The sequence below is a fragment of the Dasypus novemcinctus genome, chromosome 9, assembly GCF_030445035.2.
Source record: "Dasypus novemcinctus isolate mDasNov1 chromosome 9, mDasNov1.1.hap2, whole genome shotgun sequence".
NCBI classification, from domain to species: domain Eukaryota; kingdom Metazoa; phylum Chordata; class Mammalia; order Cingulata; family Dasypodidae; genus Dasypus; species Dasypus novemcinctus.
Genome location: NC_080681.1, coordinates 84,841,644 through 84,866,525, shown reverse-complemented (window position 1 = coordinate 84,866,525; position 24,882 = coordinate 84,841,644). Strand labels below are relative to the sequence as shown.

The following is a 24,882-nucleotide window of genomic DNA, read 5'->3' as shown; positions in this document are numbered from 1 at the left end:
AGAGCTGATGCAGCAAGATGATGCAACAAAACGAAACACAAATTCAGGGTGCTGCTGACAAGAATACAAGCGGACACAGAAGAACTCACAGCAAATGAACACAGAGAGCAGACAACTGGGGCGGGGAAGGGGAGAGAAATAAATTTTAAAAAATTTAAAAAAATTTTAAAAACACCACCAATCCTGTATCTCCCCTTCTCTACTTTCGCAAACCTTCACCCCCATTTGCTAAGGGTATCTATTCTAAGTAAATAAAATATTAATGTAAAATAGAAGGGAGAAGAATTAAATATTTTAAAGTAAATAAACAGGAGATAAAGTATATTTTCTTAATTGAAAAAATAAATCGATGAGTTTCATATAGACCAGCAGCATCAGAAGATTTCATTATCTTTCTTCTCCTTTAGCTCTTGATATGCTACTGGACCTCCTCCCACCTTGTTCAATTACTTTAACATGTAGCTCAGATGTTTCCTCTCCCCCTTATCCCATTTCATCCATCTCTGTGACATCATATTGACTCACAAAAGCAAGGCGTGTTAGTACCAGAAAGTATCTTTGGGATTAACTAAAACATTCAAGCAATGAATCTTTCTAAGATCTTAGACTTAGAGTTCCTATTTCTTAGCTTTATCTTATTTTTCTACTTCATATTAGATTTCATCATTTTGCAGACCTCTTCCACCTCAAACTCTGAAAAATCCTGACTTACCACAATCTCCTTTCCTCAACATATTCTCACCATTACTTTCCTCAACATACTTTTCACTGCCTCTAGATCTGTTACTTGCCCTCCTCACATCTTCAGTCTCTAGAACTCTTTTTCCTAGTTTTTCAGACATTTTTAATATCTCTTATACCTCCAGAATCAGCTGAACTCATAATCATTTCAGCAATGCTTTGTAAATTGCTTCTCATATTCACTGTTGATAATACAAAACCTTAAGGAACTAACCCCATTATCTTTCCCCATTGCAGATTTTGAGTACTCTATACTACTACAGTAAGTCATAAACTGTGTAGAATCTACTAAAAATGCGTATTGTCTAATCCTACTCAATCCTTAGTGCATCCTTGATGAATTAAACTTAAACATGGCTGCAATACACTGTTTACAAAATGGTTGCAATAATTTCCCTTCCTGCATCTACACCTCCCACAATGATTTTCTCCTCCTACAACGAGTCTAGGCTTTACCACATGACTTGTTTTAGCCAACAGGACAATGGTATATGTGATACAAGCAGAGTCTTGAAAAGAGCTTGCCCTCTCTTACTCCTGGAAAGTTTTCTGCCAACATATGAGTGAGCTCAAATTAGGCTGCTACATGATGAGAGTGCGGGGGATATTGCCCAAGTTGAAATCAAGCTAATGGCCAAAAGTATAACCCCTCCTCCCCAAGCAAAAAGCCTGCCAACTGCCTGACATGTCAGAGGAACCATCCTACTTCATTCAGGCCTAGTCTAGCCTGTCCAAAGAACCACTCAGCTAATCTACAGAACTGTGAGATGCACTTTTAAATTTGTGCATGGTTTGTTACACAGCAAAAGCTACCAGATATAGCACCTTAACAAACTTATGTTAGTAATACCTACTATTGATATTTAACTAATTATAAATTCCATTTTACAATAGGTAAAAAGAGTAACTGTGTAGAAATACAAACTAGCTTTATTCTAGAAAATGACAAAAGATACACTTAATTTTTTAGTTCATTCAATTAGGAACAAAATGTTTGATCTGAAAAGTGCCAAAAGAAATAAAGATCATCATAGGTATTTATAAACCTGAAAATTTTATAAAATTTCTATCACACGTCTTAAATAAAAATATTTTGTTTTACTCTTAAATTTGAACCTGAAAATGATGCTTTATAGTCATTATACTTTTAATTGTAATTAATATTCACTAGGGAAAAGTTGATTTATCTCCCTCTCAAATAAGGTCAAGAACTGTTAACATTCTGAATTTTACTGTAAAATATATACACTGGTGTACCTACAAGATGATTTTTTCTACCTTATACTTCAGCTATTGTCTTCTATCCTGTCCTGACTTACCTTAATTTAGGAAATAAAATAAAAATGACCTTACCCAATTAGACATCCTGCTTATAAAAGTAACAGCTACAAAATTCACTATTATTATATATTGTGCATGACAGGCGCGTTGCATATATTATCTCATTTAATCTTCACAAAAGCCTTATGACATAATAACAATTATTACATATATTTCATAGATGAAGAAACTGAGGCTAAGAAATTTAAGAACTTGTCCGAGGACATAATGTAAATAGCAGAGAGAGAACTTGAACCCAGATCTATCTGATTCTAAAGCATAGATTCTTAACCACTCTGATCCCAAAGTCTATTTTCCAACATCTCTGTTCTATAAAGATCAAATGGTGAACACTGAAATATGAAGTTAAAAAAAAATTTTATATAGAAAAATATTAGTTCATAAGTACAAAGAAACTATGCTAATGGAGTGACAGCTTTACATTTTCTCTATGTACACTTCAGATAAAAAGTTTAAAACAAAAAAGACTTCTCCACCCATCCATTAAAAGGGCATATTCCAGTGTGGAGAGAAAAAAATGTCTGGGTCTAGGCAAAATAAGTGCAAACAATGTATAAATGTTTACAGTATATATCTCAAAAACAAGTCAGTAACATCCTCATTCAGGAGGCACAGGTTGCTTTATGGCTAAAAAACTTTTAGCTTGCATTTAAAAGACTCTAAAATATCAAATATCTTGCTAAACAAAATAAGAATGATTCCCTTCAATAATGCTATAACTATATTTTACCTTTCTTAGCTTAAGTCACGGTTATCATCCTCAGCAAATTTGCTCTAACACTGACAATGTAGTAAATTAACATTCTACTCCACCCATGGTAGGCCCACATCTGGCACATTTGGGCCACCCAGGCATTATGTATCACTAACTCTTCATCACAGACATGTCATAATGTAATGGCCCATAGGTGATGGTCGCAATGCACTTGCACGAGTGATACCTAGACATTATAGAAACTGGACAAAGTAGCAAGATGATCCTAGTGACTCAGTAAGAAGTTGGACAGAATGGAATATTACAGCCAGATTTCTCAGTTTAAGACAGGCAGTTTTAACAAACATAAAGATTAATCTGGAGTTTCTAAGCATCCCTTGATCTGACAATACCAGTATGGCCACCAAAAAGCACACCGATTGCTTAAGAAACTAGACTCATTCAAGAAACTACACTCACTAAACTCCAGTATCCACGCCTGAAAACTTCTGATCACATTTGATAAAAATGTATCCTTTGTACTTTTTGCAATAAACATTAAGATTTACAAGACTTATAGATGACTATAATCTAGTTCTCTTAAAGACTTCCTTGATCCTAATATTTTTTTGGCAGCCTGATTTCTATGAATAAAAAAAGCCCATGAAGGAGGAAAAATAGTATTATGGGACCCTCTATCATGTACCAACCTTCTAACTCATACTTATTAAGATGTAACCAACTATTAAATACCTATGATAATTATTTTACTTAAACTAAAGGCTGGCAAAAAAAGAAGAGCACTACAGCCAAAACAGAAAGGTACTGCCTACCAAATGGACAAATAAATTAAACCATTAACTACTTTAAATAAATTATTTAAACCTGAGTGCGGCACTTCCTTGAACTTATCAAACATTCAGTAATCACTGAGGTTGTAGAAAATTCCAGCTTTGGAGCAATTCCCTAAGGGAGAAAAAGAGGACATTATTAGACACCTCCATTTAGTAAGAGATAATTATTAGTGATGAAAATATGACCTTAAGTAACAAACACTTGTCAACTGCTTTGTTAGTTTTAGCTTATTATTAAAGACAATACAAGACAGAGCCAAAATATAGTGCTAAATGTTAGCAAGAAACAGTTTCAGTGTTGATGATTTATTTCTGGATGATTATATTACTTTTATGGAATGATTAATATTTTTTTTTCTTTTCATTTTTCACATTGTATTAGTCAGCCAAAGGGGTGCTGATGCAAAATACCAGAAATTTGCTGGACTTTATAAAGGGTATTTATTTGGGGTAGAAGCTTACAGTTGCCAGGCCATAAAGCATAAGTTACTTCCCTCACCAATGTCTGTTGCCAGTTGTTAGAGCAAGATGGCTGCCAATGTCTGCAAGGGTCCAGCCTCCCTCTTCCTCTTAAGGCTCCATGGTCCCAGCTTCTTTCAATATCAGTTGTAGGCTGGGATAAATTTTGTCTCTCTCCTGGGGCTCATTCCTCTCCAGTCTCAACCACTCTTTTTTCTCCACAAGGTCAGCTATAGACTATGAGGCACTCTCTCTTCCTGAGGCCTGTCTATGGAGTCATCTCTATTCCTCTGTGTTTCTCCTGCGTATTTATTTCCTGGGGCTCCAGCTCAAAAATGTCAACTAACTCCTTTGCCATGTAGTTTTCTCTGTGAGTCCCCACCCACCAAAGGGGCATGGCCTCAACTTCCTACTGCCATGGCCCAATCAAAACCTTAATCATTACTTAAATCAAGTAGAAGTGAAACTTCTGAATTTAATACAATCTAATATGCCTAGAGGAATAGACTAGTGTACAACCACAATCCAATATACACTTTTGAAATTCATAAACAATACCAAACTGCTACACATGTATGACCTTTGTTTAACCTATCATATAATATTATAACCATCATATAATATTATTTATATCATATAATATTATATGTTTAACCTATCATATAATATTATAACCATTAAAATATGAACATTCTTAAAGGATCTTAACTCTATTTTTACAATTTATGATATATGTAACTATGTAATCAAGAAATACTTTGGCTAGCTTCCTGATGTTTAAAAAAAAATCAGTTTCAGGGTATGGCAGTTCCTGAAAATAGTGGAGAAATGAAGCTCTAACAACTCCTCTAACATTTTCCCTCCATAATGTAGTTTACATTCAGATGCTTGAAAAAATCAGGTTTCTATTTATAGCAATATTACAATCAGCAACTTGAACAATCTTCTGAGATAATTGGAGACAAACAGTGAAGTTCAAGGGATAGTCACAAAGTTCCCTGAGAAAATATTTAGGAGCACACAAGTTGTGCCTTCACTAAAACACTAAAGGATACCATTTGTACCCAGTACAGCTGCATTATAATGTAGTGGAAGCCAAATATTCACCAAAGGTGCCTACATTTGGCCACTACAAACCCAGTCTTTGATCTATAGGTTTAAAACTTCAAACATGTTACAAAAAAGTAAAATCTTTTGAGTTGCCTAAGGACTAATTGAACTATTGTTTTTCTGTAAACACATCTTTTTTTGATGTCTACTATACCTGTCTGTTATTTATTGCTGTATAACATTTTACCCCAAAACTTAGCAGATTATAACATAAGAAAACATTTATTATTTTATATAGTTTCTCTGAGTCAGAAACCTTGGAGGGCTTAGCTGGGTACTTCCAGCTCAGGGTCTCTCTCATGAGACTACAGTCAAGAGGTCAAGGTTGTAGTCATCAGAGGTTAGATTGGCTAAAGGATCCACTTCCCCAAGAAGGTTCATTCACATGGCTACTGGCTAAAGGCCTCAGTTGCTTGTTTGCTATTGGCAAGAGGAGTTATCTCCTCATCACAAGAATCTCTCCATAGGGGTACTCGAGTGTCCTCATGACATGACAGCTAGTTTCCCCAAGATAAATTATCTGGGAGCAAAGAAAGGAAGAATGCTACACTGCATTAAAGATATCCCACACTCAAGGAAAGGGGAATTAGGCAATCATTTTAATGGGGAAGTATCAAAAAATTTGTGGACATGTTTTCAAAGTACCACATTCTACCCTCTGACCACAAATTACTTACATTCCTCTCACAGGCAAATTATACTCATGCTCACCCAACAATAAAGTGTCATACTTTTATAAAGTTGAAAATATAGAATTTTGACATCTAAATCAAATCCAAGTAATAAGGCACCTCGGGTTTAGTTCACTAAGTGCAGCTCCTAGAATATGGTTCCTCAAATCAGAAGGCCTATGACTTAAAGAGACAAGTTATCTGCCCCCCACACACCCAATGTACACTTGTGAGAAGGTACAGGACAATCACTATAGTCACTGATGTTCATAAAAGGAGAAAATAGGAGGCACACAATAATCACTGGTCTATAGCAATTCTGAAATCCAGTCAGGAATATACTGGAAGTTCCTTGATTAGGACTTATTCCTGTTCCAGCTGAGAAATGATGATCCATAGTTCTTGGCTCCGCTGTCTGGGTACTTGATTTAGTCCTTCAAATTATCATTCCTTTGCAATAAGATGTAGACTGTGTTTGGAGATGCACAGTATTCTAAACCCTGTGTCCCGGCAAAAGACTTTTGGGGATCCAAAAGTCTTTTCATATTGTAATGTCTCTCCATTTCAGACCAAGTTGGTGGTATTTCTGCCAATACTTTCCACATTACTGCACGTTACAGTATTGTTAAACTTTCTGCCACTACTGAACAATTTTCCAATAATGTTTTCATTATATTCATTCAAACACTTATCACAGTTTCTTCAAGCCTCTTCATGCTTTCACACTCTCCAAAGCTCTTCTACCTTCTGCCCTCCCCATAGAGTTGTATGAGTGTCCTCACACCCAGCAGTTGACTTCCAACAGAAGTTATTTAAGATCAAGGGCAAGGAGGAAGCCATAATGTTTTTGATGACCTGGTTTCAAAAGTATAACAATGTCACTTTATTACATTATATCTGTCAGAGTCACTAAATATAGTCTACATACTTAAGTGGAGGGAAGTTAGCTCTACCTTCAGAAGAGAGGAATTTCAAAGTATTAGTAGATTGATTTTATAACCACCATAGCCTGGACTGTAACTTACCACTTTCCCCTCCCCATATATTGCCAGTCACATAGTAAAGACTCAATTTTTAGCCATTATTTTTTACTGATGTTTCAAAATCCATGTCAGAGGTAAGCCCTTCTATGAAGCCCACAGTAAGATGCAATTCATTCATTCGTTCATTCATTCAATCCATTCAAGAAGCATTTATTAGGTAGGTATCCCAGGCAAGGTACTGTACCGAGAAATAGGGGTTCAAATGTGAGAAAGCAACAAATCTTGTTTTTACAGAGCTGGCAGTCTCTAAGAGGGTTATGATTACCATAATCAACATTCCACAATGATTTCCACTGCCGTCATCAAATTGTTATCTGTAACCTTGCTTTGCCAAAGGTTACTCAGTCAGTGATAGTGCCAGCATTTAATCCCAAATGTGGATTAATTGATTGCTACAGTGAAGGGTTCAGAAACCCAGGTATAAGTAAAGTAAAATTATTACATTCAAAGGACAGCCTGAGATTCAGACAGATAATTATGCAGAATTATAAGAATTCTGAGTAAGGGTGGACTGTTGCCTGCCAGGGCAACAAACACCTCAATTCATAAGTTTTTCATGCAAGATGAAGCTTATATCATCATCTTTTCAACTTCTAGCCACATGCACCTAAATAAATCATGGCATTTATAACAGCACTGAGTCTTTCGCACATTTGGTAAAAGCTCAAATAATATGAATGTGCAAAAAGTGGTATTATTACCAGTCTTTAACACTTCTTTCTAATAAAAAAAGCTATAAATTTTTTGTGCATGAATTTAACTACATCACGTTCATTTTCATATGCTGTTTGTATTTTCATTCAAGAGATTTCCTAATTTTTCTTATGATTTTTTTCACCCATGTTTGATTTAGAAGCTATATTGTTTAATATCCAAATATTTGAGAATTACCCACCTTTCTCCTTTTTTAAAAAATTAATTTATTGAAATACATCAGCTGGACAGAAAATTATTAACAATGCAGAAGATATTTTCTGCATTCTTAATAATGTTCTGTCCAGCGGATCTATCAATTACTGGGAGAAAGATATTGTAATCTATAACAATAACTGTTTGACTATCTAGTTCTCCTTTCAATAATGTCATTATTTATATCATGAATGGAGTTCTTGTATTAAATACACATATATTTATAACTGTTATATCTTTATAATGTATTGACCCTTTTATCATTATAAAATGTCCCTCTTTTAACTAGTAAGATTAATTTCCTTGAAACCTATTCTGTCTGATATTGAACATAGCCATTCCAGCTCTCTAATGGTTACTGATACATGGCATATTGCTTTTCATCCTTTTCTTTTCAAGCCATTTGCATCTTTGAATCTAAAGTGTGTCTCTAGTAGAAAGCATACAATTGGATCATGCATTAAAAAAAACATATCTGATAATCTCTGCCTTTTGATTATAGCGTTTTGCCCATTCACATTTAGTATAATTATTGATATGGCTGGATTTACAACTGCCATTTTGTTACTCAGTTTATATATGCACCATGTCTTTTTCATTCTTCCATTCTTTCTAGGGGTCTCCTATGTATATATAGCTTAGTGGTCATCCAATGAACTTGTAAGAGTTCTACCCCATGCTGTTTAACTGTAGGTTGGTAGGGAATTATTTCAAAGCTGCAGCCAGTTACTGAGTCTTCACTGGCTTTCACTTTTTGCTGGGTTCTCACATGTATCCCAGTCAGCCCAGAATACATGGAGGACTAATCTCAGTCCTTTGATTGCTTCCTCACTTCCAGGAATTCCTTGACAATTTTCTGACTGGTTTGCTGATCACCCCAATTGGAACTGCAAATGACCTAGCAAAACTGTTGGATATCCTGTCCATTCCCAACTGAACCAGACAATTTTAGCTCACTTCAGCATAAAGGCCACTGACTTTGTCCCCTTTTCCAAAATTGATTCCGACCTCCTCAGAAGCAAAGTTGTTGATTTTTGCACCTACCCACAGACTAGCAAAACTAGAGTTCTCATTGACCAAGCAGGATATGGGAACAGGCCCATGTAAAAAGGCCACATACTCTCACCATTTTAAACCAGAGGTCCAGCAGTTTTTAAAATATAATCATTTGTTAATTTGTTGTCTGACTTTGGCCAGTTTCCCATACCCTGAAGTTGTATGTGACAATTTTGTCCAGTTCTATACTTCTTCTGTGTGGAGAGAAGTTACTAACCTCTTCACACCACTATTACCAGATGTCCATTTTTAAAATATCTTTTTTACCTCAGTAATTGTTATATATGCAAAAGTAAGTCAAATTAAATGAGGAATGACAAGTTCTTGGTAATGGTCTATAATCTTGAGTTTATATTGCCATCTTGGTATAATACAGAATTTTATATTACTTTAAAGAGATCATGATTTTAAAATCTGATTATCTTTTCACTGCAGGTTTCTAGACAATTCCTGAAACACTTTTTGAAGGTTTCCGGGAGTATACATTTGGGTAACTGGACTCCAAAAATATTCCTAATGAGGCATATTTTCAAAGATATATAAGTTAGTCAACTTTTATACTTTTAGTAAACTGAATTTATTTCCTAGGATACAGCATGTAAAAAACCTGGACTCACATGATAATTACTTAATTCATTATAATGGCTCACATATCACTTCACTTTCCTTATTCAGATTATTACAATGCTTTATAAAATTTTCAAAAAAATGTTTTCCCAAATAATTTCAATTTTTTCAACTTTTTCAGTTCTTGTTTTTCCCTCCTTTGAAATAGCAGGGGCTTTTCTCAGCTTCTCTGAGTGAAAAACTTATTTTCAGGGATGAAAATAATTTGAATTCATCCACCGTAAGTTGAAAGAAGTAGTAAGAAAGGATGGGACAGTCAACTGTCATTCAACGTAGTTTTCACTTTTAGGTGTATGAACATATATTTCCATTCCATGAATTTATCACAACTAAGCTATCCAAATTCCTAATGGACATCTTAATTGTTTCCAGTTTTCACTATTATGAACAATGCTTAAGAAGGGGATTAGTGTACCAGAGAGAATATACCTCCAAGATCCCAAGATATAAACCTAGAAAGTCATAGGCTATGAGCATCTTTGCCTTTATTGAATAACTGAATTGTGGTTGTTTCAATTAACATGGTATAGCAGCATATAAGTGTTTCCATTTTTCACACGTTATCAGATTTGTCAGATTTATCAAATTTTGCCAAATCATCTGGATATAACAATGAAATCAAAAGGCTGTTTTAATTTGGATTTCCCTAAGTGCTAATTAGATTGAGCACATTATCAAATGTTTACTCCTTTGAGGAAAAAAAAAAGAAAAAGAGAGAAAAGTAAAGAGAGACAGAGAAAGAAGAAAAGCCCAAAGAACATAGGCCAAAATAACCCTTGTTAATCTTGGATGGTAGCTATATGGGATTTGTTAAATTATAATTTTGTTATTATTTTCATTGGGATTTTTGTATGTTTGAAATAACATCATAATTTTACAAAGCAATAAAATTTTACACCAAAATTAAATCTGAATTAATTCTTCACATTTCAGGGTTATGTGGTAGTTTTCAACAATGCTCCAGCATCACAAATTGATTCAGAACATAATAAGTACTTACTCGAAGGCCAGAAATCCTCCTCATGGTAACTTGGCGGTTTGAATCATGGTGTCCAGAAATTTGGTTTGGACCCGGGAACATGAAATCTCTTGTATTTTCATCATATGTAGACAGTGTTTCACCCACTACAAGAAAGATATCCTATGATTCAAATTATAACAAAATATTCTATTTAGAAATAAAGTCATTAAGTACAATATATATTTTTCCTGATGCCTTATTGAAATACCTGTTTCAGGGTGTATTTTCTTTCTATGAAAGGAGAATTTTTAAAAAAGTATGTTAAATGGATTAACACATTTCATTATTCAAAAATATACTATATATTGCTAAATTCATATAAATTCAGTGATTACCTATAGATTCCTAGAAAAGTCTTCTTAAAAATATTAAGTTGGTATAGCATTTACACATCTAAAACTTAATTACTGTCTCCACAACTCCATCTTTTTCTATCTATATTTGTTTACATGTTGAAGAAAATGTAGCCATTTTCCAGAATTTGCAACTACTGAATTAGATATATAAGTAATATTAAATTTTCAGATTAGCTTTCAATAAAATATAACTCTTCATTTTTCACGTGAGACAAGGATTTTAGATTTCTTCTATAATCATACAAAGCAACAACAGAAATAAAATTAACCTCCATATTTTAATTCTATCTCTATCAGCAATCTGCAAGGTTTAACTTACTGGAAAATTTTATTCCCCTCCATTCCAAAATAACAGGTAACACACAAAAACAAAGTTAAATATCTATCAACAAAAGTACATTTTCTTTAGAAAAGTCTCAAAAACTTAAAAGTCAATTTTGATGTTTGTCACAAAATATCATAGAATAATGTAATTTTATTTTCTACTTTTAATTTTATTTAATTTTCGAACATTGTGCTAAAATACCATTTATGTCAATCTCTCTGTATATATTACTTTGGTTTTTTGATATTTTACACACAGCAGACTGATGACAGAAACTCAAAATAGTTCTTAATTTGGGAAGAAGGGGGGGAAAATAAGGTTTTTTAAAACACTTTCACTAAAACAAGTTCCCATGTCAATTACCTTATGAATATATAATACAGTACCTGGTGGAACAAGTTGTATCAACTCAAACACTGCTGTATCATCTGAAAGTTTAAAGAAAAATTTCCTTAAATAAACTAATAAACAAAAGTTAGTTACTTTACCACAAAAAGTATTTAAAAACCAAAGTAAATCTTTGTATATCACTAGACTCTATATTATAAATATAAATTTTATCTATTTCTTAAGTAGAGTGGTGAGTACATCTACGCATATTATATAATACCTAATATATTTAATATGTATTAAGTATTTTATAATAAATTTATAAATGTATAAAAAGAAGGGAAAAATAAATTATATCCTTCCCTTCAAAAGATATGATAAAGGCACAATTTCTTCCTTTAAATTCTGGCATTTTTATGGAATTGAAATCTCAGTAATTTCATTCTCTACCAATAGATCATACCTTCAGGATGACATGAGAAAAACAAACAAAAAAACCCACAGATATTACTGGTCCTTTCTCTAAAGGACCATTGAGAAGACAAACATTAAATGATAAAAGCACATGAACTGACATATAATTACAAACTAAAAGAACACTGATTACATTGTAGATTGTGCTGAGAGTGTAAAATATCAAGACATTATTTACTCAAGGAGTCAGAGAAGAGTTCCCTAAGGAAGACATCTTTGGGACCCCATCTGCACCATGAATGTTACCTGGGCATAGGAGGGTTGGGGAAGTAGTTTTCCAAACAGAGGAATGGGATGTACAAAGATTCTAAATAGAACATAGCAGAATAATCTCGGACATAATGTAGTTGAAAAACAAAACTCCTGTTAAAAGCCACTGGGAAAAAAAATTGTTGGGAGACATGGGAGACCAAACAAGCAGTAAAAAAATTATAGGAAGGAAATCCAGAGAGATGAACCTGATATTTGAGTAGGTTTTCCCTTTACTGGAATCTACAAGTTCTGATAAAGGCAGCTGAGAGACTGAAAAGCTCAGTGTTAGGCCCAGGGCTCCATCCAGTCTCCCTCCACACTCCCTCTCTCCCTCCCCCTCTTCCTGCAGGTTTACCTTCCTAATAGATAGGAAACCAGAGCTCCAGCCTTCACTCTGTTCCCTCCCTAAACATTCCCATGGTTAAAGAAGTAGCAAACCATGTCTGAGCAACAGGAATGGGACCATAGAACCAATATGAGTTATCTCGCCGTGATCTTAAAACTGCAAAGCTAGCATAAACCATCACAAACTAGCCCCTTTGTAGTCTAGTCCCCGAACAAGTCATATAAACTCTTACCCTTTGCTGCTGCTCTCTATTTCAGACACTGCTCACATGCGTGCTCATTAAAGGCTTTGTTTATATGGACTCTGACTCTGGCTAGATTTCTAAAGCGCTTCCCTTCCTCAGCTTCCTTCTGAATCTAACACTTAGCACAGCTTTTGATAAGTCTATGAGATAGAGGGATAAAAATGAGATTATTGTGGTTTCAGGAGGAGAGGGGAAGTCTAGAGGGAAGGGATAATTGCCTGATAAACTGGGTAGACTATAGGTGAGGGCCCTGAAAAGATAACACCCTAAAAGCAAGGTGTATCTATACCTTACAAATATATAACAAAAAAGCCAACTAGGAACTATAACCTAGATTTGAATCATCTCAAATTTTGTCTGGATTAAAATTGCTAGAGTGTCCAGCAATCTGCTAAGGCAATCATAAATCTTTTCTGAAGAGAAATACCTTCATCCGAAGTTTTAAATTATTTATAAAATTTTTTATATACAAAGCCTGGCATTCAATGAAAACAGACCAGGTATATGAGGAAAAAAAGGAAACTGGGATTTTTAAAAAACAAAAATAACAGGAAATGGAACTAGAAGAACAAACGATCCAGAAAACCAGATGTCCTAGTTGGTCTTTTTTGGACCCCAGAAAAAATTTTTTTAAGCTAACCCACTCCTGTGTTTGTCAACATAGTCTAGATGGGGCTTTTTAATTAGAGTCAGTTAAGGAAATTTGATTAGACTGTTTTAGGGCCTGTCATAGGACTACATCAGTAAGGAATGATCTAGGTTGGGTCTCCACCCTCTCACTGGAGTCTTACATAAGTAGAGACTGAAAGGAGAAACACAGAGAAAGACATCCACCATTTTTACCCTGCCATGTCAAAGAGGACTCCACTACTGTGGAGAAATAGGCTGAGAGAGACCCTGAGAAGCTGAGAGAAAGGCTGGAGGCTGGAATCAGCAATGTACAGAGGCACAGAAAAAGGCGCCTGATAGGCAGGGTCACCAAGAAGCTCAAAGAAGAAAAGATGAGCCTTGCCATGTGTTAATCATCACACCTGAGTTTGAGGAGAAAGTGGTCTGGAGGAGAAGGTAGAAACCCAGATGTAGAGCTGCCATGTTCCCCTGCCACATGGCAGGACTCCCGGATCTGCCAGCATTCAACCTTCGGTGAAACTCTGAGTGGGCCTTGATCTATATATTTTAATGGCCTTTCCCCCAAAAGAAATCTCCATTATAAAAGCCAACTCATTTCTGGTAATTTTTGCTTTGGCAGTCTTTGGCAAACTAGAACACCACGTTATCAAACAAGAACATTAAATATGTTACAAATGATCAAGAAAATAAAATAATAAGAATGAGAACATCAAAAGAGAACTGGAAACTATGATAAAGAACAAAATAGAAAAATTTCTACTGAAAAATACAATAATTAAAAATTAGGATTGCAATGGATGGATTGATAGGCAGATTTTAAACAACTCAAGAAAGGTTTAGGGAATAGGAAGGCAAAGAAATATCTTGAAAGAAGCACAGAAAGTCAAAAGGATGGAAAACAATGAAAAGAGACAACAGGGGTAGAGTAAGAGGGTTAACAGTATATAATTGAATTCACAAAAAGAGGGAAGAAAAGGGGGCAAAAATATTTGAAAATATAAAATGCCGAGAAAATCATATCAAAATATAATAAAGAGGGTTACCTGTTTAGAATGCTCGGAGGGGAGGGTCTGATGCAGGACGGGCTCCTGGGGAATGTCTAAATGCTCATTCTGCCAGAGTGGGTGACACCAAGGGGTAGAATCCCAAGTAGTGAGAGTGGGGGTGGACCCACATCCTGGGGAGGACTAATGCCACCAAATAGAGGGAACTGTATCCCTCGAGAGAAAGGGTGGCTCCCAGGGCATTGGGGCAGTTGAGCAAGTTAGGCCCTGAACACTATTCCATCTATTTCTGGAAGTGGCTCCTCAGGAAACGAAGGTTGGCTGTCACTGTGGGCACCGAGGTGGAAGGGAAAATGGACGTTAAATGTGTGAAACCAAAGTAAAAGGGGGGCAAGAGAGGAGTTTTTTGAGAGTACACAAGGATGGATATAAAACATGTAATATTACACCATAACATATAGGAGATGACAGACTGATAATGTAAACCATAATGTAAAACATAGGATAACTAAAAATGTAAAGAAATGTGTATCCTAAAGTATGCACCATAATGTAAGCACAGATATTACCTTGTTAGAAAGCTAATATCTCAGACTCTGTACATCACCTTAAGTAAATATGATGTGAAAAGGGTGTAAGAGTATCGCTGTGGAAGGAAAAAGGTTTTGTGGTGGATGTATGGGAGTGCTGTATATTATATATATGCATTGCTGTGGTCTAGGACTCCTGTGAAGAAATGCTGAATAATTAGGGGGGGGAAAAAAAAAAAAAGGATAGGATGTGGAATTTTTTCAAGTCAACATTCTTTATCTAAGTTCTTTATCTAACTTTATCCAAGTTCTTTATCTATCCTTTAAACCCATCGCTATATACCATTCCCTAGTAAGGGACCATGACATTATATTGGGCTTCAAATTTCGGGGAGTTCTGGACCACAGAGTGTTTCAACAATGGCAATGGAGGGATACTGGTATGGGATACCAATGACAGGTGATATATGGCTGACAGGGAGCTGTGCAGAACATATGTCCAGGGGACATGGTAATGATTGGATATACTCATAGTGGCAACAATTAAAAACCACAGCAGGGGGGGTACTGGGTTCCTGGCCAGTGGTGCTCTGTCGCGGTCCCTAGGGGAGCAGCGACAGTCTCCCAGGTACAGCGGCGGGGACCTGGAGGGAGTGAGGGTTCAACAGTGAGCCCCTGATGCTAATGACTATGCTTGTGAGCTGATAAACCTAAAATAAGAACAAGGCCTAGAGCAACATTGTGCCTGGGAATTTCCTCCTGTCAGCCTTCATGTTACTCAAATGTGGCCAGTCTCGAAGCCAAACTCAGCATGTAAATGCAATGCCTTCCCTCCAGCGTGGGACATGACACCCGGGGACGAGCCTCCCTGGCAACGAGGGACCACTATCAAATACCAACTGATGATGCAACTGGAAAAGGACCTTATACGGAAGGTTCAATGCGGATCAGCAGAATATCCATGTCTACATAAAATAACATGACTTTAAAATGCTGTTTGACCTAAAGTAAGGGGGAAATGGAAAGGAGAAATGAGTTTATATGGCTACGAGTTTCTAAAAAAGAGTCTGGAGGCTGGCAGAAGGATTGCCCTCATGCACAACTGAGCAGAGCCAGAGAGACAGATAAAGCAGATACAACCCCCAGATATTGGTTCCTTTGAAGGCTAAAGAGACCCATGAGAGTTATGGCCATGGCCGATGGGGTTAACTACCAGGGCAGATGGCCCCTCTTTGGAAATGGTGTTTATGTGTGATGAATCTGGACTCAGATGGGATCTCCCTTCATAAGACTTTCATGCTAATGTGCTGGAGGTGCAGTTAACGTTGGGATTTAAGATATATTTAGGGGATTTGAATCTCTGGACTGACAATGTGATAGCCAGGTCCTGAGCCTCAACAGACTCCAGCACCTACAATCTGATTTATTGGACTTACCACACTCAGCTAAGATGGAGTTGAAGAAGGACAATCACCACACCATGGAGCCTAGAGTGATTACAACTGAAAATGGGAGGATTGCATCCAGCATACATGTGGAATTTGAGCCTCCTCTTGACACAGAGGTGCAATGGACACAACCAATCCAATGTCCACATAGAAGAGGTGGTATTGGATTGAGAAAAGTGGACATGGTGGACGATGGGTATGGGGAAAGGCAGGAAGAGATGAGAGGTGGAGGTGTCTTTGGGACATGGAGCTGCCCTGGATGGTGCTTCAGAGGCAATCACCGGACATTGTAAATCCTCACAGGGCCCACTGGATGGAATGGAGGAGAGTATGGGCCATGATGTGGACCATTGACTATGAGGTGCAGAGGTGCTCAAAGATGTACTTACCAAATCCAATGGATGTGTCATGATGATGGGAACGAGTGTTGTTGGGGGGGGAGAGGGGGGGGTGGGGGGGTGGGGTTGAATGGGACCTCACATATATATTTTTGATGTAATATTATTACAAAGTCAATAAAAAAAAAAAAGAAAAAAAAATTAAAAAATTTAAAAAAGAAAAAAAAATATATTGTTTGAGAATTTATTTGAAGAAAAAGACATGAACACCAAGCATAACAAATGTAAAGAAAATCACACTTGGGCATGTCAAAGTAAAACTACAGGAAAACAAATATATAAGAGAAGATATTAAAAGAAGCCAATGGAAAAGAGCAGAATATCTTCAAAAGAATAACAATAAGGTTGACAACAAATTAAGGAAGTGAGACGAAAATGGAATATCTTCAAAGGGCTTGAAGACAACACTCCAAAATTCATCAAAAATACAGATATTTATGGACAAATAAAAATCTAGATAATTCGCCATCAAAAGACCTGTACCAAAGGAATTATGAAAGGCTATTCTTCAAAGAAGCAATGAACTTAAGACAGAAGCTCAGAGATGAAAGGAAATAAAGAACAACCAAAACAGTAAAATGTGGTTGTAAAGTGAAATGAATGACACCTTAAAAAATACTAATATCTTGTGTGGGTGAAATTATATGCAGAAGTAAAATGCATGGAAAAAAATAAGATATAATATAGGAAAGAGACAAATAATAAAATAGTTGTAAGGTCCTTCATTGTTCTGGAAGAGGTAAAAATGCAAATATATACTTTAGACTTTGGGAGGTCAAGAAGGAATATTGTAATCTCTAGGGCAACCCTAAAAAACAAAGAAAGAAAAAAACAGTAAAGAACATGTAACTCCTCAGATCTCTGTTTCTACAATTTTGTCATGCATTTTTTAAAAAAAGACACATACTGGATTTAAAATTTAAAAGAGATTGGATTTAAAACAAAAACAAAACACTACATGCTACTCACAAGACACACATAAAAATTTTAAGATACAGAAAGACTGAAATTAAAAACATAGACAAAGATATAACATGACAATTAACTAAAAGAAAGCTGGCTTGTTTATACTGTAAAACAAACTAATCATTAAAATTATTAAAGTTTTAACTGGCCAAGTAATAATTCTTGGGCTAAAGTGGTCAGAGGAAGAGAGATTATAATTATACACAAATTATTAATATTAGGAATGAAAAGGGGAACACAGAGATATAAAAGATCCTAATTATCACAAATAATTTCAAGCTACTGAATGTATAAATATACATGAAAACTCTAATTCCTACAAAAAGAAAATAATAAAAATTACATAAGACATAGAAAAAACTAGTCATATTTACATATGTATATATATACCCACACACATACATGTTTTCTGCTATTTAAAACCTTAACAAAGAAAACACCAGCCAAGATGACTTCACTGGTGAATTCCTCCAAACTTTTAAGGAAGAAAATTCCAATTATGTACATACTCTTTCAGAACAGAAAAAAGAAGGAACATTCTCCAACTTGTTTTATAAGCCCAATACAACATTGACATCAAAAGCTGAAAAGGACATTATAAGAAAGAAAATGACAGGCAATTTAGAGATATAAAAACTCTAAACAAAATATTATCACATCAAATCCATCAATATATGTGTGGTTTTTTATTCAAAAATAAACCAACATAATTCACCATCTGAATAGAATAAAGGAGAAAAAATGTTCCATAAAATTTAACAACCATTCTTCTTTTATATAGTCTTTTTTTTTTCAAAAGATACATAGATCACACAAAATGTTACATTAAAAAATATAAGAAGTTCCCACATACCCCACTCCACTCCACCCCCACTCCCCCCATATTAACCACCTCTTTCTTGAGTGTGACACATTCATTGCATTTTAGCAAACTAGGAATCAAAGGAAATTTCCTTAATCTGAGAAACCAAATTGGAAAATCTAACGCAAACATCATACTAAGTGGTGAAATGTTGAAGCTGTCCCTCTGAGATCAGGATGAGACATTCACCTTATCTATTGCTATCACTTCAACAAATTACTGGAGTTCTGGAACAGTGCAATAAAGCAATCAAAAGAAATGGACAGTGTGATAATAAGAAAAGAAGAACTAGAATTCTCTTCATTCACAGATAATGTGACTGTGTACACAAAAAGGCCAAAGGAATCTTAGGACACACTTTTTAAATTAATACATATAGCAAGGTGGTTGGAAATAAGGTCAATATACTGAAGTCAAGTGCATTTTTATGTAACAGCAACAATAGAGATTGTATCTTGCTTAAAAGTGTGAATGCTCACATATATATTTTTAATGTAAGATTATTACAAAGTCAATAAAAAATAAAAAAAATTAATAAAAAAATAAAAAAATAAAAAAAAAAAAGTGTGAATGAAAGATGTTTAAGACTGTGCCACGAAATTTATAAATATTATCAAATATAATTAAAGAAGAGGTAAACTAATAAAGGAATATACATGATTGGTAGACATCAACCAGTCACAGTTGTGGACTTATCTGTATCCCAATTCAAACAAAGACTCTTTTAAAAAATCTAAGTTAATTGGGTAAATGTGAAAAGAGTCGATACTTGATGATATTAAGAAATTGTTAATGTTTTTGGTAGTGATATGTAGTTTTGTTCCTATATTTTATTTTATTTTTTAAAGATTTATTTTTTATTCATTTCTCTCCCTATTCCTATTTTTTTTTAAATTTTTTAAAAGATTTTATTTATTTCTCTCTCTCCTGTCCCCCCCCTCCCCCGCCACCCCAGTTGTCTGTTCTCTGTGTCTATTTGCTGCATCTTCTTTGTCCGCTTCTGTTGTCAGTGGCACAGGAATCTGTGTTTCTTTTTGTTGCGTCATATTGTTGTGTCAGCTCTGTGTGTGTGTGGCACCATTCCTGGGCAGGCTGCACTTTCTTTCCCACTGGGCGGCTCTCCTTACAGGGCGCACTCCTTGCGTGTGGGGCTCCCCTACGCGGTGGACACCCCTATGTGGCACAGCACTCCTTGCGCGCATCAGCACTGCGCATGGGCCAGCTCCACACGGGTCAAGGAGGCCCAGTGTTTGAACCGCGGACCTCCCATGTGGTAGACGGACGCCCTAACCACTGGGCCAAGTCCGCCGTCTATTCCTATATTTCAGATATCCATATCAACAGATGAAAGGATTTGATGTCTGAAATTTCAAAAGAAACTTCAAAAGAAATGAGAAGGGGTAATGAAGTAGGGAGGTATAGATAAAACATTGCCTATGAATTGATAATCATAGAACAGAATGGTGGGTACATGGGGATTCATTATTTTCTTCTGTCCACTTTTATATATTTATCAAATTTTCTCTAATAAAAGGTTTTTAGAAAATGTGTTTGATTAGAAAAAGTTGTGAGTGCTCTAAAAGCATCTCCTCGAGAGTTCCCATTACAGTGTTTTTGGTTACCATTTGGTTACCAGACTTTTCCAAACATCTCCTAAAATAGGACCCACCCAGTCCAGATATTCATGTATTTCTTCTTAGTTACCTTAAACTAATTTTTACTTTTCAGAATTTCTCCATGCTTTTTATATTTTATAAACTAAACATATTAATTTTATCATTAAAATAATAAAGATTTTAAAAAGAAGATGGTGGCAGTAACAAGCTCTTACCATGAAATTAATTATCTTCTTGTAATCCCATGCCATCTGATTCTGTCAACATGTTCATTCTCTTTCTCACTGCCATCTCTTAACCTCAAGGCCACTGCCACTTTTTTGCTGAAGATCTAACTGGCTTATCTTTCTCTCAAACCTGAGACTTGCCATACTCTCCAGCAATGTTTACATCCATGTGAATAACTCATCCAACAATTCTGACTTCCTCAAATCCCGTACACTTACAAAAGAATTCTGATTATTTATTTACATATCTGAATCTTCTACTTAAACAGACAATCCTTTGAGGAAAGGGCCTATATTTTACTTATTTATTAAACCCCTATATTCTCTCTTAGTGACTGGGCCTGCATAGACAATCAAAAAGAGTTAAAGAAAATATCTTAGTTCTTATCATAGGCCAATGGATAAACAAGTTTTGCTTAAGAAAGCTTTTATATCACCCCTCAAATTGTACAACATAGTTCATGAATGTCATGCTGTTTCTCCTTCCATTATCAATAAATCTAAGAACAGAAAATGAATGAATGCAGTAGAGAGTACTGAAATAAGAGCCCAGCTTTTAAAAAACTTTATCTACTGCACTTAAAATAACTACAATATTTGATACAGAAGGGAAAACCCTGTCTTCTAAAAAATAGCATAAAATGAAATTTCATTAGAAATACCCTCTGAGATCCCAAAGCACTTTGAACATTCATTTTCCTTACTTATGACAATGTACTGTAATTATTTGTTTACATGTCTGTTTTTACATCTCATCATTGCTGAAAAGATGACTGCCTTTAGAATCAACAAATGATATGCAATTACACTGGGAAGTGGACTTGGCCCAGTGGTTAGGGCGCCCATTTACCACATGGTAGGTCCGCCGTTCAAACCCCAGGTCTCCTTGACCTGTGTGGAGCTGGCCCATGCGTAGTGCTGATGAGCGCAAGGAGTGCTGTGCCACGCAAGGGTGTCCCCCGCGTAGGGGAGCCCCACGTGCAAGGAGTGTGCCCAATAAGGAGAGATGTCCAGCGAGAAAGAAAGTGCAGCCTGTCTAAGAATGGTGCCACCCACACAGAGAGCTGACACAAGATGATGCAACAAAAAGAAACACAGATTTCCGTGCTGCTAACAACAAGAGAAGAGGACAAAGAAGACGACACAGCAAATAGATAGACACAGAGAACAGACAACTGGTGAGGGGAAGGGGAGAGAAATAAATAAATAAATGAATCTTTTTTTTTTTTAAATGCAATTACATTTAGTAAACTTTCAGAATTACAAGTATATTTCATTCTAATTCTCTAAAAACTGAAAAGAATGTACATATGTTTCTGAAACTTAATAAAGGTTGTTTTTCTAATACTGATTTACAATTTGGTTATTTAGAATGAACCCAAGGTGCATTTTTCTACAGAAATAGTGTTATTCATGACACTTCCCAACTTAGATCACAAAGCCTGGCTAACCAATAAGATATCAAAAATATAATTTTATTACTATTAGCCTGGATTCTGAGTCATTGTCACAAAAGAACATGGGAAGCAGGAAAAGTAGAGGCAAGAAAGGAATATTTTTTCCCTATTTCCAACATATAAAAGATTAGTGCTGAATAAAATGTAACTATACAGTATCTCACCTTCTTCAAATTACTGTCCCTCGAAGAAGCCCTTTTAGATATTTTCCTAGTCATCCACCACCAAAAAAATTTTAATGCCACAGATACACTGTACATTTTTTGTGTACTGTGATACTGTGAGAGTTCACAATCTATTGAAATATCTAAGATCTTGATCGTTGAGAACAAATTTGTGCTCACATGGGAGCAATATTGCCCTGGTTGAAAGTGCACGCACTAGAAATATACTGAAAGTCAATATAACAGAGTAGGTAAGAGCATGGGCTATGAATCAGTGTCTTGAGCAAGCTATTTAAACTCTGTGCATCAGTTTCCCCATCTGTAAAATACATAGTAATTATAGTCATATCTACACCTCATGGATTGTTGTGAGGTTTGAATGAGTTAACATATACAAAATGCTTAGAAGACTTCCTGGCAAACAGTAAGTACTCAATAAGTGTTAGAAACTATTGTTATCATTATTACTATTATTACCAATGTTGCTGTTACTGCTATCATTGCTTCTACTTCTATTTCACAATTTTGACCAACTCCCTTTCTGCAGCTTTTAACCAGATAGTGTCTTGGTACAAACAGTCAGTGCATTCATGTATGCCAGAGGGTATAGTAGCAACATTCTCATCATTACTATCATATCATGAAAATGATCTAAGTTCCATATTCTAAAACTATCAAAAACCTCATCCCCTCTCCAATAAAAATATCTAATATTTCGATGTGGAATTCATTCAGTTATAATGTGAGTATAGAACCTCATATTACGTCTTTCTAGTCTAAGAATGTCAGAACCAAAAATATGTCATAAATGCATTACATACATTTTAGAAGAGGATACAGTCTTGTAAATTCAAATCCTCAAAGCAACCCTAACAAGTGTTACCTCCATTTTGCAGATGAGAAATAGTAACTAAAGGTTAACATTACCAAAGTTAATAAGTTCCTGAGCTGCAATTTGAGCCCAGGAATACCTGTTGTCAAAGTCGTCACTCTTTACTACTGTTCTAGTTCTACAGGTACAAGAGCGCAGTGATAGAAAAAATAAATGGGAGTGGGGAAGGTATATTTTGAATGAGATATAGGAACATAACTAGAGGGAATGGGGATGAAGACAGGGAATAAACATATATATATACACAGAACATGCTTATATAGAGCAGGAACGAACAATTCAGACATTGGAGATACAGAAGAAAAAATCAAAGTCATATGAACAAAATCCAAGAAATGGCATGAGAAGATGGACAGAGGGAATAAAAGAGAGAAAAACCTTTAACAGAACAGAAAAAAACCTCATCCTCTGAAATAAAAAGAAGGTAAGGATAGGTAATGATGTAGATGATTTTTAGGACAAGGGTGCAGTAGACTGAGGTATATAACTATGAAGAACACACTGTGGCTACAAATTTGGAAAGCCAAGTAGGAAATAGAATCATTTGAACATTTTAAGAATGCTTAAGCAAGAGGAGACCTGAGATGAGACTTTAAAGTTTCAATGAAAGAAATTGGAGAGGAAGTTCTCTAAGAAGAAGTAGGAAGACTGAATAATAGCCCTAAGAAGCAATTTCTGTTGGCACCAATCTGAATATAATAAAGTCTTGCAGCAGCAACAAACTAACCTAATCTAAAAGCAAGTAAGCAAGTTGTGGCACTGACCCACACATAGATAATTATTAAGAGTCTCCTAGGTTCTTGGGGGAAAGACGGTGGAAGAATAAGGTACTCATTCTTTCTACAGGGCAGGTAGTAATCATCCAGAGCTAGCTAAAGCACCTGTTTGGGGGGCCCAGGAGACCAGAACAGCATCCTGCAACATCCTTGAAAGAATAGAAGGGGGAGATTGCCCGCTTGCAGTGAAGATTTGTGAATAGACCATTCCTTGCCATGGTGGCTGTTGTCCATCTTCCACTGGTGGCACAAGCCACCTTGGGAGCTGTTCCAGGATTGGAATTGAAAGCTCCACTTCCCAAAAATGGAGGAGGAAGATACAGTTGGGCACCAACTTCAGCTACTGAGGAGTAAATTCAGCTGGGTAAAGTATAATCCTGAGAACTGCTAAAGTTTGAGCCTGTCAAAGTCAGAAAGAGGCCAGTAGCCGCTATCAGAACTCCATGCCTGGCATGAGGGGAAGCAGGGCAGACTGAAAATCACAGTGCTGGTAGGGACTGGCTTCTTTCCATCCAGTTCAAATTGCAGGTCTAGCCTAAGCCCCAGCCCCACCTCTGGGAGGGAGGAAGCTGGGAGGACCTGCACTAGCTTCTCCAGGAAATTACCAGTCAAGCCATGGAAGCTGACGGCTGTCCTATTTTGGCAGGGCAAGCTGCCTCAGGAGCTATTCTGTGGCTGGAATTGGAAGTTCCATTTCCCAAAAACAGGGGAGGAGGAGACAGTTGGCCACTGATTTTGGCTACTGAATAGTAGACTCATCTGGCTAAGGAATAACCCTAGAAACAGAGAGGGTATGAATCTGTCCAAGATGGAAAGAAGTCGGTAGCTGCCATTTTGACTCTGTCCCCAGCCTGAGGTGAAGCCAGGACCGAAAATCACAGTGACATTAGGAAGTGGTTTCTTTCACCTAGATTGGCCTGCAGCCCTAGACTAGGCTTCAGCTCCACTTTAGAAGAGAGGACAGTGGCAGGCCCTGCACCAGCTTACCCAGGTAAGTGCAGGTACCTTTGGCTGGCAGACTGAATGACTGAAAGTCTACTGGGGGCAACTGTGGTCATC

General features: G+C 36.1%; 1 protein-coding gene across 2 annotated transcripts in view; it reads right to left on the bottom strand.

Annotated features, from left to right (window-relative positions):
- The window catches only part of SPATA6 (spermatogenesis associated 6), a 203,048-nt gene that overhangs the window by 95,397 nt on the left and 82,769 nt on the right, over positions 1–24,882 (bottom strand). For both annotated transcript variants that reach the window (XM_012525152.4, XM_004458492.4), the window contains exons 4-6: positions 11,594–11,635; positions 10,506–10,630; positions 3,662–3,742 (exon numbers count right to left, since the gene is read on the bottom strand). In XM_012525152.4, the coding sequence (XP_012380606.1) occupies positions 3,662–3,742; positions 10,506–10,630; positions 11,594–11,635 (248 nt within the window). The remainder of the gene's footprint in view (positions 1–3,661; positions 3,743–10,505; positions 10,631–11,593; positions 11,636–24,882) is intronic.